At 50.0% G+C, this 19,315-nt stretch overlaps 1 protein-coding gene across 1 annotated transcript in view; it reads left to right on the forward strand.

Moving 5' to 3' along the window:
- The window catches only part of DENND1C (DENN domain containing 1C), a 127,545-nt gene that overhangs the window by 51,358 nt on the left and 56,872 nt on the right, over positions 1-19,315 (forward strand). The window contains exon 2 of the mRNA XM_060253235.1: positions 13,379-13,443. Within this exon, the coding sequence (XP_060109218.1) occupies positions 13,379-13,443 (65 nt within the window). The remainder of the gene's footprint in view (positions 1-13,378; positions 13,444-19,315) is intronic.

Below are 19,315 nucleotides of genomic sequence, written 5' to 3' on the forward strand. Positions count from 1 at the left end.
GCTCCTGTTTTAAACTGCTTTCCCTTTGTGCAGGCTAGTTGTGCTTTACAACATGTAGAACAAAAAAGTGGAGAGCTGCATTGATACAAAGCAGACTCCAGACGTGGAAGCCGCGTATTGTCTTGTTTTAAGACTAGAACGGGGGCAGTCAAACTTGCTTAACGTAAGAGTCATGTAGCATAAATGTCAGGTGTTTTGAGAGCCACAAGACAGGAAGGAAGGGAGGGAGAAGAACTTAAAATGCTTTCTCCAAGCCAGCCAATGGGATGGGGTGGGGCTTTGAGAGCCACACAATATGTGCGAAAGAGCCACCTGTGGTTCCTGAGCCTCAGTTTGGCCACACCTGGACTAGAAGAACCCAACTGCAAGCTTTAGAGTTCTGCAATGGTGGGAGTTGATTTTGGCCTCTAGAGAGTTGCTGGGAGCAAGACTGCTTTAGGATAGGGCAGGGGTGGCCAACGGTAGATCTCCAGAAGTTTTTTTGCCTACAAAAAAAAAAAATCTGAGCTACCGTTGGCCACTCCTAGGATAGGGTGCTGAGAGCATACAGAGAAGTTGATGGGGAAGCACATTCAGGACATTCAGGACAGACACAAGGAAATACTACCTTACAAAGAGAGTGACTAAAAGGTGGAATTTGCTGCCGGAGGATGTAGTGATGGCCGCAGGCATAAAGTGCTTTCAAAAGGAATTAGACTTACAGAGGATACATCAATGGCTACTAGTCAAGGTGAATGAGGGGAATCTCTACATTCAGAAGTATGAAACCTCTGGATCCCAGAGCCAGGAGGCAACATCAGGGGAAGGCCTCAGCCTCTGCCTTGTTGGCCCTCCAGAGGAACTGGTTGGCCACTGTGTGAGACAGGAGGCTGGACTAGATGGACCCTCCCTGGTCTGACCCAGCAGGGCTCTTCTGATGTTCTTCTCAGGGGAAGGCCTCGGCCTCTCTGCCCTGTTGTTGGCCCTCCAGAGGAACTGGCTGGCCCCTGTGTGAGACAGGAGGCTGGACTAGATGGACCCTCCCTGGTCTGACCCAGCAGGGCTCTTCTGATGTTCTTCTCAGGGGAAGGCCTCGGCCTCTCTGCCCTGTGGTTGGCCCTCCAGAGGAACTGCTTGGCCACTGTGTGAGACAGGAGGCTGGACTAGATGGACCCTCCCTGGTCTGACCCAGCAGGGCTCTTCTGATGTTCTTCTCAGGGGAAGGCCTCGGCCTCTCTGCCCTGTTGTTGGCCCTCCAGAGGAACTGGCTGGCCCCTGTGTGATACAGGAGGCTGGACTAGATGGACCCTCCCTGGTCTGACCCAGCAGGGCTCTTCTGAGGTTCTTCCCAGGGGAAGGCCTCAGCCTCTGTGCCCTGTTGCTGGCCCTCCAGAGGAACTGGTTGGCCACAGTGTGAGACAGGAGGCTGGACTAGATGGACCCTCCCTGGTCTGACCCAGCAGGGCTCTTGTGATGTTCTTCTCAGGGGAAGGCCTCGGCCTCTGCCCTGTTGTTGGCCCTCCAGAGGAACTGGTCAGCCACTGTGTGAGGCAGGAGGTTGGACTAGATGGACCTTCCCTGGTCTGATCCAGCAGGGCTCTTCTGATGTTCTTCTCAGGGGAAGGCCTCAGCCTCTGCCCTCTCATTGGCCCTCCAGAGGAACTGGTCAGCCACTGTGTGAGGCAGGAGGTTGGACTAGATGGACCCTCACTGGTCTGACCCAGCAGGGCTCTTCTGATGTTCTTCTCAGGGGAAGGCCTCAGCCTCTCTGCCCTGTTGCTGGCCCTCCAGAGGAACTGGTTGGCCACTGTGTGAGACAGAAGGCTGGACTAGATGGACCCTCACTGGTCTGATCCAGCAGGGCTCTTGTGATGTTCTTCTCAAGGGAAGGCCTCAGCCTCTCTGCCCTGTTGTTGGCCCTGCAGAGGAACTGGTTGGCCACAGTGTGAGACAGGTGGCTGGACTTGGATGGATCCTCCCTGGTCTGACCCAGCAGGGCTCTTCTGATGTTCTTACCTGTTCATAGGATCACATAGGTTGGAAGCAGATGGATACCACTTCACACACACACACACACACACACACACACGCCAGACTGAAGTAGATCACCGCTACAAGTGTTTTCATCACCGTGATAATGTACATTTCAGGTCTCTGGGTTTTTTGGCCACTGTGTGACACAGAGTGTTGGACTGGATGGGCCATTGGCCTGATCCAGCATGGCTTCTCTTTTGCTCTTTAGGTTACTGGCTTTTAATCCAAGCTGCCTGTCCCATGGTAATAAAATCAGTGGTCTGGAAGGACTTCTAAAACGTAACAGAAAGGGATGTGTGATGAGCTCTCTAACCACTTTTGTCCCCAAACTCTTCCTCCCTCCCCCTCATGCTAAAAAGAGCAGCAAGAAAAGCGGTGGGGAGACGTGCGCAGACACACCGCCGTTGTGGCATTTTGATCACGGTAGACTAGTATTTACAGCCATCTTGTCATTGTGCCACTGTTGACCCTTGAAGCCCGAAGACGTATTTTGTGCTTTAACCAGGGGAAAGTCTGGCCGGTAACCCTCAAATAACTAGTCTCGCCCAGCCCTGTTCCTGCGGCAGTTATTTGCTTGAGGCACAAGGGTGATGGGGGAGCTACTTTGGCGCAGGACAAACGAGTATAGGTGGTGGAACGGGTTACCCCAGCCCAGGAGGAGACCTGTGAGGTAACTTCCATTTTGATGATCGTTCTGATTAAAAGGTCGCCTTCAGCTCTCTGCCGCGTTTGCTGTTAATTTGGGAGCCAGAAGGGTCTGAGGTATGGATGTGTCGCGATTCGTACTTCAGCAGAAGGCGTGGGATTTTCTCTTTCGTGGTTGGAAAGAGATGCTCGAAAAGCCACCCCTGCTGGCTTCTCAGAGGGAAAGACCTGCTGTGGGTGAGGAGATTAAATACCAGAGAACTTGATACCGGGTAATTTCTTGTCCTTTCATAATAATAATAAATTTTATTTATATCCCGCCCACCCCGCCTAGGCAGGCTCAGGGCAGCTAACAACATATTCAGATAAAAGTTAGACATTAAAACGACCTTAAAAAGTTATACAATAGTTTAAATCAACAGTGTCTTACAAAAACCATTCCAATTTACATAATTTAACAGCAACAGTGATGTTCCTGGCGCTACTCTGTCTATTTGTATAATGGCAAAGATCACTAAATAGAGTCACTTTGGTGGGTCATCAGTTCGGCCATCCTTTGTCAGCAGTCTGCGAAGGCCTGCCTAAAAAGGACGGTCTTGCAGGCCCTGCGGAATTGGTCTAGGTTCCGCAGAGCCCACACCTCTTCCGGGAGCTGGTTCCACAGGCACGGAGCTGCAACGGAGAAGGCCCGTGCGCGAGTGTTCTGCGATTTCGCCTCCTTTGGCCCAGGGATAGTCAGCTTGTTCTTCCCTGCTGACCTCAGTGCTCTTTGGGGCTCGTATGGGGAGAGACGGTCCCTCAGGTAGGCAGGTCCTCGACCATATAGGGCTTTAAAGGTAATGACCAGCACTTCGTAGCGAACCCAGTATGTAACTGGCAGCCAGTGCAGTTCGTGCAGCCTTGGCTGTATATGCTCCCACTTTGGGAGTCCTAGTAACAGCCTGGCCGCTGCGTTCTGCACTAGTTGCAGCTTCCAGGTTCGACACAGAGGCAGCCCCATGTAGAGGGCATTACAGTAGTCCAATCTTGAGGTGACCATCGCATGGATCACTGTTGCTAGGTCCCGACGCTCCAGGAAATCAGATTACTGTTGCTAGGTCCCGACGCTTTCAGGGGGGGGAAATCAGATTATGTTCTTGCTTTCATTAAGGCTTGGACATGTTTGGTGAGTTTGAGCAACATCGAGGGCCCAGGAGTTCTTGTATTGAGAGAAAGGGAGAAAAAGACTTCTTTCTCTCCTTTCCCCATCCCATGCATCATCTTGTCAACCTCTCTCATGTCACCCCGCTGTCGACGTTTCTCCAAGCCAAAGAGCCCCAAGCGTTTTAACCTTTCTTCATAGGGAAAGTGCTCCAGCCCTTTAATCATTCTGGTTGCCCTTTTCTGCACTTTTTCCAATGCTATAATATCCTTTTTGAGGTGCAGTGACCAGAATTGTACACAGTACTCCAAACGAGGCCGCATCAGCAGCATCATGATACTGGCTAATCTGTTTTCAGTTCGCTTCCTAATAATTCCCAGCGTAGCGTTGGCCTTTTTTTATTGCAGTCGCACACCGTTTCGACATTTTCAGTGAGTTCTTTACTACGACTCCAAGATCTCCCCCTTGGTCCGTCTCCAACAGTTCAAACCCCATCAAGTTTATAATTAGGATTTTTTGGCCCCAGTGTGCGTTACTCTGCGCTTGGCCACGTTAAACCTCATCTGCCCCGTTGACGCCCACTCACCCGGCCTCAACAGATCCCTTTGGAGTGCCTCACAATCCTCTCTGGTTCTCACCACCCTGAACAATTTAGTGTCACCTGCAAACTTAGCCACTTCACTGCTTACTCCCAACTCCAACTGAGTAGACTTGTAGGGCTACCTTTTAGCAAGGCCGTCATCCGTGGATTTCTTTGACCACGGCCTCTGCGTTTGTGCTGTTCAGACCCGTTCTCTCTTTCGAAAGCCTTTTCCCAGCGTACATTGTGTCTTCTCCCCAAGAGAACTGGCGCCTTCTCTGACTGATGCTTCAGCCTCACAATGGGCCCCTTTGTGTGGCCGAGAAATCCAGCGGAGGGAGGGCCGGGCACCACCTGTACTGATCTTTGCTTTGTGCTCCTAATCTGATGTCAGTGTTGGGTGTCAGGAGGAGACGGACACGAACTGGGTGGGCCTCAACTCCACGGCTGCGGGAGCTCAAGGTCCAGATGGCTCATCTTCTCCATCTTAAATAGCAACACCGGGAAAGCTGTTCCGGCCCAAACCCTGCTTCTGTGAGCTGCGAGCAGTGTAGGTGTGAACAAGAAGGATCTTTGTGGCCCCTTAAAAGATGGACAGGGTTGGATACAGTTGGGGATCTTTTGTACCTTTTCTGCCAACTGCACAAACTCGGTCCTCTGTCAGCAGGCAGATGGGGAAGGAGGGGGGGCTTTGCTGCAAAGAAAAATTAGGAAGTATGACCAGCAACGCCAGCTGCTGTGGCTCACATTTTAAAAATAGCACTTAGCCGGTGCTACGTTTGTGCTTCGAGGGAGGGTGGATGTGACACAAGAGCTGCATGCATTCATAATGCGTTCAGGCAGGCCTGAACCTCTTCAATTATTTGTGGCAGCATGAGCCAGTACAATAGAAAGAACGGGATATTCAATAAGCAATAAAGTTGGATTAGGGTTGTAGAACCGATAAGAAATCATACGCTGACCATATGCTGAACATGAGTCAACAGTGTGATGCGGTGGATAAAAAGGCAAATGGAATTTTGGACTGTATCAACAGAAGTGTAGTGTCCAGATCGCATGAAGTGATGGTATCGCTTTGCTCTGGTAAGACCTCACCTGGAGTCTTGTGTTCAGTTTTGGGCACCACATTTGAAGAAGGATCTAGACAAGCTGGAACGAGTCCAGAGGAGGGAGACAAAGATGGTGAGAGGTCTGGAGTTGCTGGGCATGTTTAGCCTGGAGAGGAGGCAGCTGAGAGGTGATACGATCACCATCTTCAAGTACTTGAAGGGCTGTCCTAAAGAGGATGGTGTGGAATTGTTTTCTGTGGCCCCAGAAGGTAGGATCAGAACCAATGAGTTAAAATAGAATCAAAAGAGTTTCCAGCTCAATATTAGGAAGAACTTCCTGACCGTTAGAGCGATTTCACAGTGGAACAGGCTTCCTCGGGAGGTGGGTGGGCTCTCCTTCCTTGGAGGTTTTTCAAAAGAGGCTAGAAGGCCATCTGACAGCAATGAAGATCCTTTGAATTCAGGGGGAGGTGTTTGTCAGTTTCCTGCATTGTGCAGGGGGTTGGACTAGATGACCCCGGAGGTCCCTTCCAACTCTATGATTCTAAATCTAAAAAGAGAACTGGAGTTGGAGCACCTCTGCAACGAAAGGCAGAAGGGTCAACGACTTTTCAGTTGAAAAAAGATACAGATGGGGGGTGGGGTGGACATAGATATTGGTAAAATTATGCATGGGGTGGAGAGAGGTGAGAAAGAGAACTTTTTCTCCCTCTCCTAAAATATTAGAACTTGAGATCCAATGAGGATGATGGGTAGTAGGTTTAGGGTGGGTGGACAAAATAAAATGACTACCTTACACAGGTCAGGGCACTGCGAGAGCTCGTACAGTTCTGCAGGGCCTGTAAGACGACACTCTTCCACCAGGCATTTGCAGGTTAGATCACTGGCTACTGTAAACAGGCTTCCTCGGGAGGCGGTGGGCTCTCCTTGGAGGTTTTTCGACAGAGGCTAGATGGCCATCTTACAGCGATGAAGATCCTGTGAATTTAGGGGGAGGGATTTGTGAGTTTAGAGCGGTTCCTAAGTGGAACAGGCTTCCTCGGGAGGTGGTGGGCTCTCCTTCCTTGGAGGTTTTTCAACAGAGGCTGGATGGCCATCTTACAGCGATGAAGATCCTGTGAATTTAGGGGGAGGGATTTGTGAGTTTAGAGCGGTTCCTAAGTGGAACAGGCTTCCTCGGGAGGTGGTGGGCTCTCCTTCCTTGGAGGTTTTTCAACAGAGGCTAGATGGCCATCTGACAGCGATGAAGATACTGTGAATTTAGGGGGAGGTGTTTGTGGGTTTCCTGCATTGTGCAGGGAGCTGGACTAGATGACTCTAGAGGTACCTTCCGACTCTATGATTCTACTACAGTCTCCAAAAAATATCTGGACCATTAAGATCTGCTTTACAGAGAACACCTTGCTGGAGTCGCAAGACAACACAGTTAAGATCATAGCACCTGAAATGCCAATTTCTATGTTTTAAATGGTTTTTACTGTTTTTTGTGGTATGTTGATACTCATGCATGTGCATGACCATATAAGCCCCCCTGAGCCTGCCTCAGCAGGGAGGGCGGGATACCAATTGAATTAAATAAATAAATAAAAGAAACAGTGATTAAAATGTGGACATTGCTGCCACAGGAAGAAATAGCTGTAAAAGGGAACTAGATAGATGAATAGAGGCTCAGCCTTATCAGGCTACTTAGACATGGTGACTGAGGGGAACCTCCACATTCAGAAGCACTAATTGAAGCCTAATTGAGCCAGGAGGCAACATCAGGGGAAGGCCTCAGCCTCTCTGCCCTGTGGTTGGCCCTCCAGAGGAACTGGCTGGCCACTGTGTGAGACAGGAGGCTGGACTAGGTGGTCCCTCCCTGGTCTGACCCAGCAGGGCTCTTCTGATGTTCTTCTCAGGGGAAGTCCTCAGCCTCTTTGCCCTGTTGTTGGCCTTCCAGAGGAACTGGCTGGCCACTGCGTGAGACAGGATGCTGGACTAGATGAACCCTCCCTGGTCTGACCCAGCAGGGCTCTTCTGATGTTCTTCTCAGGGGAAGGCCTCGGTCTCTCTGCCCTGTTTTGGCCCTCCAGAGGAACTGGCTGGCCACTGTGTGAGACAGGAGGCTAGACTGGATGGACCCTCCCTGGACTGACCCAGCAGGGCTCTTCTGATGTTCTTCTCAGGGGAAGGCCTCAGCCTCTCTGCCCTGTTGTTGGCCTTCCAGAGGAATTGGTTGGCCACTGTGTGAGACAGGAGGCTGAATTAGATGGACCCTCACTGGTCTGAGCCAGCAGGGTTCTTGTGATGTTCTTCTCAGGGGAAGGCCTCGGCCTCTGTGCCCTGTTGCTGGCCCTCCAGAGGAACTGGTTGGCCTCTGTGTGACCTAGCAGGGCTCTCCTGATGTTCTTCTCAGGGGAAGGCCTCAGCCTTTCTGCCCTGTTGTCAGCTGCCCAGAGGAACTGGTTGGCCCCTGTGTGTGACAGGAGGCTGCCTCTACCCATGTAGGGAGGGCGTGTCTAGTCCGGGGGTGGCCAAACCTGCTTAACATAAGAGCCACATAGAATAAACACAGGCCTTGAATTCAGCAGGGGCTCACAGGAGCTCTGTTCCTGAACCTTTCTGTGGGTTCCCCCTTTTCATCTCCACCTATCTTGTCCATTGAATAGGAGGTGCAGCTGCATAGCAATCCCTGGAGCTCCAAGCCACCAGGAGCTTTGCCACACCCCCAGCAGCCCTCATTAAACCCTGGAGAAGCCCACGCCATCGTTCTCCACTGATTTTGGGTAGCAGGTGGCTTGCTGGCCTTTTGACTGTGGGGGGGGAGCGAGGAGAGCCTCTGGCAAGCGAGGCCTTCTTGGGCTGGCTGGATCTCTAGCCAGCCCATGCAGGCCTCGCTTGCCTAGGGCTCTCCTTTCTTGCAGTCGGGTTGCTTTTGGCTGGGGGGGGGCGGCATATGCTAATGAGTTATGCTAATGAGCTCCACCACCTATTTTTCTACAAAACAGCCCCTGGAGGGCAGTCCTGTTCTCACCCTCACGTTGTCAGAGGTTGGAGTCGATCCCAAACTCCGCTTGGTCCTCCGTGATCTTCGGGGGAGAACGTTCAAGCGAGCAAGGAAGAAAGGCAGCAAAAGAAGCCAAGAAGGAAACCAACCCCCACCAGGCCCAAGGCTCAACCAGACCTCGTACTTCCTCTCACAAGAAGCCACACAGGAAATACATTTGTTGAAATGCACCAGACCGAGCTGCAGACCCAATTTCCAGTCCTCGGCCCTCTCCTGGGTGGGTGGAAAGAAGAGCTTCCACGGGGCGATGATGTGACGGCAGGAACCCGGGACCATGGGGTCACGGATCAGGTAAGCCCCCTTAGATGTGGTGCTGCGGGCCACGGAACAGAGGTACCCGTTTCTGTCTACTGTGATCTTTACGCAGGGTGAAAAGTGAAGCTCCATCGCCGGTCCTTTAGAACAGTGGTCTCCAACCTTTTTGGCACCAGGGACCGGTTTTGTGGAAGACAATTTTTCCAGGGACCAGGGTGGGGGGGATGGTTTTGGGATGATACAATTGATAGTTTGGGGATGATACTTTATTTCTGTTAGTTTGGCATGGTGGTCAAGTGTGCAGACTCTTATCTGGGAGAATCGTGTTTGATTTCCCACTCCTCCACTTGCACCTGCTGGAATGGCCTTGGGTCAGCCGTAGCTCTTGCAGAGGTTGTCCTTGAAAGGGCAGCTTCTGTCAGAGCTCTCTCAGCCCCATCCAACTCACAGGGTGTCTGTTGTGGGGGAAGAAGATAAAGGAGATTGTGAGCCGCTCTGAGACTCTGTCCTTGAAAGGGCAGCTTCTGGGAGAGCCCTCTCAGCCCCACCCACCTCACAGGGTGTCTGTTGTGGGGGAGGAAGGTAAAGGAGATTGTGAGCTGCTATGATTCTTTGAAATTTGGAGTGGAGGGCAGGATATAAATCCAATGCCTTCTTCTTCTTATTATTATTATTACTACATTGTAATATATAATGAAATAATTATACAACTCATGGCCCATTTGCTAACAGGCCACGGACCGTACTGTTCCACGGCCCAGGGGTTGGAGACCTCTGCTTTAGATGGAAGGAAACCCGAGATATTCTACAGCACCAGGGATTTGAGGGATGGGCTCTCCATGTCTTCTGAGCTTGCAGGAGACCAACGCTTCAGTAGGGTTGCCAAGTCCAATTCAAGAAATATCTGGGGACTTTGGGGGTGGAGCCAGGAGACTTTGGGGGTGGAGTCGCGAGCAAGGGTGTGACAAGCACAACTGAACTCCCATCACATTTAAAGGGACCGCACACCTTTTAAATGCCTTCCCTCAATTGGAAATAGTGAAGGATAGGGGCACCTACTTTTGGGGCTCATAGAATTGGAACCCCTAGTCTAATCATTTTGAAACTTGGAGGGTACTTTGGGGAGAGGCAAATATGGTGCCTCTACCTCAAAAAACAGCCCCCTTCTGAGCCCCAGATACCCGCAGATCAATTCTCCATTATACCCTATGGCACTCTGTTGCCATAGGGAATAATAGAGTGCTCAGCAGACATTTCCCTCCACCCCTGATGACCCTGAAGTAGGTGGAGGACCTCCAAACCAGGGGATGCCCTGCCCCCCAACTGGGGACTGGTAACCCTGCACTTCAGTTAGGCCCTGCGTTGCTGGTTTCCATGACAATATCGCTGTTCCAAGTGAAGAAGAAGATATTGGATTTATATCCCGCCCTCCACTCCGAAGAGTCTCACAGCGGCTCACAATCTCCTTTCCCTTCCCCCCCACAACAGACACCCTGTGAGGTGGGTGGAGCTGGAGAGAGCTCTCACAGCAGCTGCCCTTTCAAGGACAACTTCTGCCAGAGCTATGGCTGACCCAAGGCCATGCTAGCAGGTGCAAGTGGATGAGTGGGGAATCAAACCTGGTTCTCCCAAATAAGAGAGCTACAGCTGATCTAAGGCCATTCCAGCAGGTGCAAGTGGAGGAGTGGGGAATCAAACCTGGTTCTCCCAGATAAGAGAGCTCTGGCTGACCCAAGGCCATTCCAGCAGCTGCAAGTGGAGGAGTGGGGAATCAAACCCGGTTCTCCCAGACAAGAGAGCTCTGACTGACCCAAGGCCATTCCAGCAGCTGCAAGTGGAGGAGGGGGGAATCAAACCCGGTTCTCCCAGATAAGAGAGCTCTGGCTGACCCAAGGCCATTCCAGCAGGTGCATGTGGAGGAGGGGGGAATCAAACCCGGTTCTCCCAGATAAGAGAGCTCTGGCTGACCCAAGGCCATTCCAGCAGGTGCAAGTGGAGGAGTGGGGAATCAAACCTGGTTCTCCCAGATAAGAGAGCTATGGCTGACCCAAGGCCATTCCAGCAGCTGCAAGTGGAGGAGTGGGGAATCAAATCCAGTTCTCCCTGATAAGAGAGCACTGGCTGACCCAAGGCCATTCCAGCAGGTGCAAGTGGAGGAGTGGGGAATCCAACCCGGTTCTCCCAGATAAGAGAGCTCTGGCTGACCCAAGGCCATTCCAGCAGCTGCAAGTGGAGGAGGGGGAAATCAAACCCGGTTCTCCCAGATAAGAGAGCTCTGGCTGACCTAAGGCCATTCCAGCAGGTGCATGTGGAGGAGTGGGGAATCAAACCCGGTTCTCCCAGATAAGAGTCCGCACACTTAACCTCTACACCAAACTGGCTCTCCACTGCCTGGATTGCTGGTTGAGACTTAACCGCCTTAGGGAGGCCCAAGATCTTTCTGTGGGATGAAGGGCTCTCTGCTGAGTGTGGGTTTTGGCCAAGGGAAACGGCGTGGTGGAATTTGAGGGTGGGGGAGAGAGAGGGGGAAACTCTTCTGCCCTGAAATCTTTAAAAAAAAAAAGGCTCACGGCTGCAATTACTGGCAAACCAATTATATGACAATTTCAAAAAGTGTACAATAAAGGGTAAAAAAAGATTTCGTACATGTTTGTTCACTTTGACCCAACCTTAAGAGCTTCTACCAGCTTCGCAATGCCATTATACATTTTGCAAAAGAGCAGAGCTTCAGAATTCTTAGCAATGGTGCCATTGCTTCTAGAAGCTCTTATGTGAAACGGGGGACCAAGTACAACCCTGTCGCGTTCTGTATGTGTAGGGTTGCCAAGTCCAATAAAAGAAGTATCTGGGGACTTTGGGGGTGGAGCCAGGAGTCTTTGGGGGTGGAGCCGGGAGACATTGGGGGCAGAGCCAGGAACAAGGGTGTGACAAGCATAATTGAACTCCAAGGGAGTTTTGGCCATCGCATTTAAAGGGACTGCACAAATTTTTAAATGCCTTCCTTCCATAGGAAATAATGAAGGATAGGGGCACCTTCTTTTGAAGCTCATAGAATTGGACCCCCTGGTCCAATCATTTTGAAACTTGGGGGGCATTTTGGGGAGAGGCACTAGATGCTATACCGAAAATTTGATGCTTCTAACTAAAATAACAGCTCCCCCAGAGCCCTTGAAACCTCCAGATCAATTCCCCATTATACCCTATGAGAATCAATCTCCACATAGGGAATAATGAAGTGTTCAGCAGACGTTTCCCTCCACCCCCCCACCCCCCATTTCTGGCAACTCTGAAACGAGGGATTGGCCTCTCTACTCACGAGTTGCTGCCAACTTCTTCCAAGTAACACAGACACACCATCCCAAGAGGAAGCCTTTCAGTTGGAGACTGAAGCCTCCGGAGGTGGCAAGTCACATGATGGCTGTGGGGGCGGGGTTCCCCCCCCCCCCGCCGGCCAGCTGACTGGGGCAGGAAGGAGCCTGGGAAAGCAGAAGAACCCCCGCTGGGACCTGGGGATTGGCAAGGCTATGTATGTGCCTGGCTGCACTGGACTGTTTCATCTTAGGTCTTTGAGGACACATTGGAGCATTGGACTCCTCGGAGCCTTTTGGATAAATTGGCGTTGATTCGCCTTTTGGGAGACTTGGGGGTGAGGGCGTGGCTAGTGTTTCTTTTTGTGATTAATCTCACTTGTTATTTCTTTATTGTGTTCTATTTATAAAGCACGGTCAGGTTTTGTGCATAATTTGGGGCTGGTTTTTCGCGGAGGTTCTTACCCTTCTCCTGCCCCACCTGGGGATTGGCCACCCGAGAGAGGTCAAATGAGTAGTAAAGAAGAAGAAAGAGGAGAATCTTAAACCTAGGGTTGCCAACCTCCAGGTGGGGTCTGGAGAGCTCTTCCAGCTAATTTCCAGACAACCGAGCTCAGTTCCCCTGGAGGAAATGGCTGCTTCGGAGGGAGGGTAGACGCTAGGGCACTGTTCCCCATGGAAGCCCTCTTCAGGCCCCACCCCCAAATCTCCATAAATTTCCCAAGCCGGACTTGGCAACCCTACCAAAGCCCCAGCTTCACCAAATCCCACAGCTTTTGGGGGGCAGGAACGCACTGGAATGCAGTTCCAGCTGACTTGGCATCAGGGGGTGTGGCCTGATAAGCAAATACGATCCTCCTGGACATGTTTTACAGGAAAAGCCCTGTACGGAACAATGATGGTCTTAGGGGGTGTGGCCTACCATGCAAATGAGTCCCTGCTGGGCTTTTTCTACCTAAAAAGCCCTGTGTGAGACAATGGTGCCGTCAGGGGGTGTGGCCAGATATTCAGATGAGTTCCCACTGGGCGATTTCTGCAAAAGTCATGCACGAAACAATGGTGGTATCAGGGGGCGTGGCCTAATATGCAAAATGAGTTCCCGCTGGGCTTTTTCTGAAAAAAAAGGCAATGTGCAAAACAGTGGTGGTGTCAGGGGGTGTGGCCTAATATGCAAATGAGTTCCCCTGGGCATTTTCTGCAAAGAAGCCCTGTGTGGAACAATGGTGACATCAGGGGGTGTGGCCTAACATGCGAATGAGTTCCTGTTGGGCTTTTTCTACCAAAAGAACCCTGCCAATTCCTAGACAGCTCTGAGCCCACTGTTCATTTTCACCTCCCCAGGGAAAACCCCCAGAAGATCTTTGACCTGTTCGTTGAAGCTGCCTGCCCCACATCGGCCGATTATGGTGAGTCTTCTCTGTGGTTAAGGAAAATGCAAGAGTGTGATGTGGGAGTCTTTAAGCTCAGCGCTGAACGTCTTGGAGGAAGGGAAGATGAAAATGGATTCATTGGGGATTGGCTTACCTGCAGGCAGCTCCATAGCTAAGAGTCACAGGCGGAGGGGGCCATAGGAGGGGGGGGGCATGGGGGTGACAGCAAGAAGCTGGAGACGCTGGGGGGGGGGAACCTCTCTCCCTCCCCCCTCCAGTGTGATCCGAATTGCACGTAAGCTCCAATTTCCCTTCCACCTTTCCTGGAGCTCAGCCTGCAGTGATCAACTTCCAACTCCGAAGTTCAAAAGAAGGCTGATTAGTATCTCTGCGCTCCCTTCCCGTTTCCCTGTTTTCCTGTGCCCTTCCCCAACCAGAAGCAGCAAGGCTTCTACGCGCTGGCTGAGGGAGACATGTCCTAGCTGCCATCTTTCCTCCCCACCCCACCCTGAAAGGACTTTAGCTGCCATAAGAACATAAGAGAAGCCATTTTGGATCAGGCCAATGGCCCATCCAGTCCAATGCTCTGTCACACAATGGCCAAAAAAGCCAAGTGCCCTTTCAGCCTGTGCAACATAGGGGCTTCTCCTCCCACCCACCCAAGAACTTCCAGACCTCAGGAACGGAGGCAGATTTCAATGAAAGATTACATATTTTTGTCAGAAGATCCACAAGTTCAACTTTGAGTTCTTTCAGAACTCTTGGATGTATGCCATCCGGGCCTGGTGGCTTATTAGTTTTTAATTCATCTATCAGTTGTAGGACCTCCTCTCTTGTCACCTCAATCTGACTCAGGTCTTTCAACACCTCTTCCAAAATCAGCGTTTCTGGAGTGGGCAAACACTTCTCATCTTCCACAGTGAAGACAGAGGCAAAAAATGCATCCAGCTTCTCAGCCATTTCCCTATCCTCCTTCAGTAATCCTTTGACCCCTTGGTTATCCAAGGGCCCCACTGCCTCCCTGGCTGGTTTCCTGCTTCTAATATATTTAAAGAAATTTTTATTGTTGGTCTTTATGTTTTTTGCAATATGCTCCTCATGGTCCCTTTTTGCCTGCCTGATCACAGTCTTACATTTGATTTGCCACAGCCCGTGTTCCCTTTTATTAATCTCACTCGGACTAGGTTTCCACCACTTAAAGGAATCCTTCTTACCTTTTACAGCTTCCGTAACTTTGTGTATTAACCATGCAGGCCTTTTCTTATACCTGTTTGTGCCTTTCCTAACTTGTGGTATATATTTTATCTGAGCTTCTAGGATTGTAGTTTTAAATAGCCTCCAAGCTTCCCCAAGGATTTTGACTGCCTTTGCCTTTCCTTTCAGTTTCCTCTTCACATGCCTCCTCATCTCAGAGAATTTACCCCTTTTAAAGTTAAAAGTGGTTGTGTTGGTCTTTTGGGGTAACTATTTATACAAATAGTGAAATCAATAATGTTATGGTCACTGCTCCCAAGTGGTGCGATCACTTTTACATCTCTCACCAAGTCTTGGGCATTACTTAGGACCAAATCCAGGATCGCCCCACCCCTGGTAGATTCTGAGATCATCTGCTCCATAGCACAGTCATTGAGAGCATCAAGAAACTCAATCTCTTTCTCTCGACCGCAACACATATTGACCCAATCAATCTGCGGGTAGTTAAAATCACCTATTATGACACAGTTTTTACGTTTAGCCGCTATCTTTAATTTTATTTATTTATTAATTTCATTTATATCCCGCCCTCCCCCACCTTGGCAGGCTCAGGGCGGCTAACAACATTCCATAAAAACATACAATAATAAATAAAGCATTAGATTTACAATATAGAACAATAAAACATTAAAGCATTTAATCCTTCCATCATATTATAATCGTCCTCTATCTTTTGATTTGGTAAGCGATAACAAACTCCCATAGTTAAATTTCCTTTTGGGCCCTCTATTTCGACCCAAAGCATTTTTAGAAGGGAATCTAATTCTCTGACCTCAGTCCTGCTGGACCGTATACCCTCTCTGACATACAGAGCCACCCCACCTCCAACCCTTCCCTCCCTATCCTTTCGATATAACATATCCAGGAATCACCATGTCCCACTGATTCTCCTCATTCCACCAAGTTTCTGAAATACCCACAATGTCTATGTTTTCCCCCAACACTAAACATTCCAACTCACCAATTTTACTTCGAACACTTCTAGCATTTGTATACAAACATCTATAATTTTCCAGGCAAGTTAGACCCGCAACCTTCCTCCTGCTGCCTCGAGACTTTAGCAGACAGTCCATACTGTTTATCACCATCTCAGTGGACAACTCTGATCCCTTACCCGGTAGAAAACTAACAGCTAACCCGTCATCTCTTTGAGATGAGTCCTCCTGAACCAGAGACATTCCATCTCCTGTCGGCCTTCCCCCAAGATTTAGTTTAAAAACTGCTCTGCCACCTTTTTGATTTTAAGCGCCAGCAGCCTGGTTCCTTCTGGGGACAAGTAGAGAAGATCTCTTTTGTACAGCTCCCACTTGTTCCAGAAAGCATCCCAGTGCCTAACAAACTTAAACTCTTCCTCCCTACACCATCGTCTCATCCACACATTGAGACTTCTAATTTGTGCCTGTCTCTCCTGCCCTGCACGTGGAACAGGTAGCACTTCCGAGAAGGCTACCTTGGAGGTCCTGGCCTTAAGTCTCCTGCCTAGCAGCCTAAATTTTTCCTCCAGGACCACACGACTGCATTTCTCCACATCATTGGTGCCAACATGCACCACGACCACTGGCTCCTCCCCAGCACTGTCTATCAGCCTATCTACAACATGCATAATGTCCGCTACCTTCACATCAGGCAGGCAAGTCACCGTATGGGCACTACGCCGTTTTGCCACCCAGCGGTTTACTTGCCTAAGGATCGAATCACCAACTACCAAGACGACCCCCCCCCCCCTCTCTCCCTGCCCAGGGATGGTTCCTTGGTGTGAATTGATACCTGCTCACCAATTGAAGAAGAGGTCCTTTCTGAGGGTGCATTCCCCTTATCCTCAGCACCCGTTCAGTAGGTTACTTACCGCATATTGACACAGAACAGTCCAGTGCCATCAGCTGCATTTCGTGGATATGTGTTCTCACACAGCCCAATGAGAGACCTTGTTTCGTGCCCCTCCCCTACCCCCAAAAAAACATGGCCGGAGAGAGAGAGCCACATGTGACAGAGCAGGCAGTGGCAGCCCCAGATTCTTCCAGGAGGGGGCGCTCAGGGGCAGCTCCGCATCTCTTGCTCTCTTTGCAAGCTGGGAGCTGGAGGCGTGGCAGAGAGGATGGAGTGCACGGTTTGGGAGAGAATGGCTACCTAGTGCCTTCCCTCCGCTGGACACCTTTTTTTGAGCCAGAGCCCTGGCCAAGCCAGCCGAACTGCATTCCTGTGCGTTCCTGCTTCAAAATAGCCCTGGCCCTAGAAGTTAGCCTGGAGAGGAGGCAGCTGAGAGGTGATAGAATCACCATCTTCGAGTACTTGAAGGGCTGTCCTAGAGAGGATGGGGTGGAATTGTTTTCTGTGGCCCGGAAGGTAGGATCAGAACCAATGGGTTGAAATTCAATCAAAAGAGTTTCCAGCTCAACATTAGGAAGAACTTCCTGACTGTTAGAGTGGAGAGCCAGTTTGGTGTAGTGGTTAAGTGTGCGGACTCTTATCTGGAAGAACCGGGTTTGATTCCCCACTCCTCCTCTTGCAGCTGCTGGAATGGCCTTGGGTCAGCCATAGCTCTGGCAGAGGTTGTCCTTGAAAGGGCAGCTGTTGTGAGAGCCCTCTCCAGCCCCACCCACCTCACAGGGCGTCTGTTGTGGGGGAGGAAGGGAAAGGAGTTTGTAGGCCGCTCTGAGACTCTGTCCTTGAAAGGGCAGCTTCTGGGAGAGCTCTCTGAGCCCCACCCGCCTCACGGGGTGTCTGTTGTGGGGGAGGAAGGGAAAGGAGATTGTAGGCCGCTCTGAGACTCTGTCCTTGAAAGGGCAGTTTCTGGGAGAGCTCTCTCAGCCCCACCTGCCTCACAGGGTGTCTGTTGTGGGGGAAGAAGGGAAAGGAGATTTTAGGCCCCTCTGAGACTCTTCAGAGTGGAGGGCAGGATATTAATCCAATATCTTCTTCTTCTTCCTCCTCCTCAGTGGAACAGACTTCTTCCTTGGGGGGTGGTGGGCTCTCCTTCCTTGGAGGTTTTTAAACAGAGGCTAGATGGCCATCTGACAGCAATCAGGATCCTGTGAATTTGGGGGAAGTGTTTGTGAGTTTAGAGAGGTTCCTCAGTGGAACAGGCTTCCTCCGGAGGTGGTGGGCTCTCCTTCCTTGGAGGTTTTTCAACAGAGGCTAGATGGCCATCGGACGGTGACGATGATCCTGTGCATTTAGGGGGAGGTATTTGTGAGTTTCCTGCATTGTGCGGAGGGGGGGTGGGTTGGACTAGATGACCCTCGATGTTCCTTCCAACTCTATGATTCGAGGATGCCACACCATCACTCTGACAGCAATTTCCTGTGCATTTCTCCCCACTCCCCACCAGTTTTATATATTTATTTATAATGGTCATAGACCAGCAAACAATTCATAAAAGTCCAATTCATAACCAATAAAAGGTGATATAAATATACAGTAATTATTATGCACTAAAATATGATACCACCTAAAATATACATAGAATACCAATACAGACTTTAAGACACTGACACTGAAGATGTAAAATTAGTGTTAAAACCAAGGATGAGCTAAAAACCCTGTCTAGACCTCTTTGTTTCTTCCCTTAATAAATATATTATTTATTCACTGCCTAAGCCAGTATTTAAAGCAGTAAAATCATACAAAATTAAAACTGATTGTCCATCAAATAATACACAAAAGGCATAAAATACTGCTCCAAAACTACAAAGGTGACAACACATGGCAGTTACAGCCAACAGATTGGCAAAGGTGTTTAGCCACTTCCTGACTGAATCATTAGAGTTTTCCTTATTCTTGTGGCCAGCCAGCCACATTTCGCTAATTTGTATGTCACCTCAGGGTTCCTATCGCTAAGAAGTTTCTTAAGGAGTTGCAGTTTTTGGCTACTGGTAAAAGGTATGGCCGTGGAAAATGGAAGTCCTTCTCGATGATCATTATAAGCCTCTCCGTCAAATAGGACATGGACTAAGAACATAAGAGAAGCCATGTTAGATCAGGCCAATGGCCCATCCAGTCCAACACTCTGTGTCGCACAGGGGCCAATAGCTAATAGCCACTGATGGACCTCTGCTCCATATTTTTATCTAACCCCCTCTTGAAGGTGGCTATACTTGTGGCCGCCACCACCTCATGTGGCAGTGAATTCCACATGTTAATCACCCTTTGGGTGAAGAAGTACTTCCTTTTATCTGTTTTAACCTGTCTGCTCAGCAATTTCATCGAATGCCCACGAGTTCTTGTATTGTGAGAAAGGGAGAAAAGTACTTCTTTCTCTACTTTCTCCATCCCATGCATTATCTTGTAAACCTCTATCATGTCACCCCGCAGTCGACGTTTCTCCAAGCTAAAGAGCCCTAAGCGTTTCAACCTTTCTTCATAGGGAAAGTGCTCCAGCCCTTTAATCCTTCTAGTTGCCCTTTTCTGGACTTTCTCCAATGCTATAATATCCTTTTTGAGGTGCAGCGACCAGAACTGCACACAGTACTCCAAATGAGACCGCACCATCGATTTATACAGGGACATTATGATACTGGCTGACTAGAGAGATTCAATACCATCACTGCAGCAGCAGGGACGTAATCGTTCTTGGAACGGCACCTTTTTGTATCTCCCCTCTACCACCACTGAAGGGAGGACGTCCCACCTCATAAGAGTAAATGTTCTCCTGTAT

The sequence above is a fragment of the Heteronotia binoei genome, chromosome 13 (assembly GCF_032191835.1).
Source record: "Heteronotia binoei isolate CCM8104 ecotype False Entrance Well chromosome 13, APGP_CSIRO_Hbin_v1, whole genome shotgun sequence".
Lineage (NCBI taxonomy): Eukaryota > Metazoa > Chordata > Lepidosauria > Squamata > Gekkonidae > Heteronotia > Heteronotia binoei.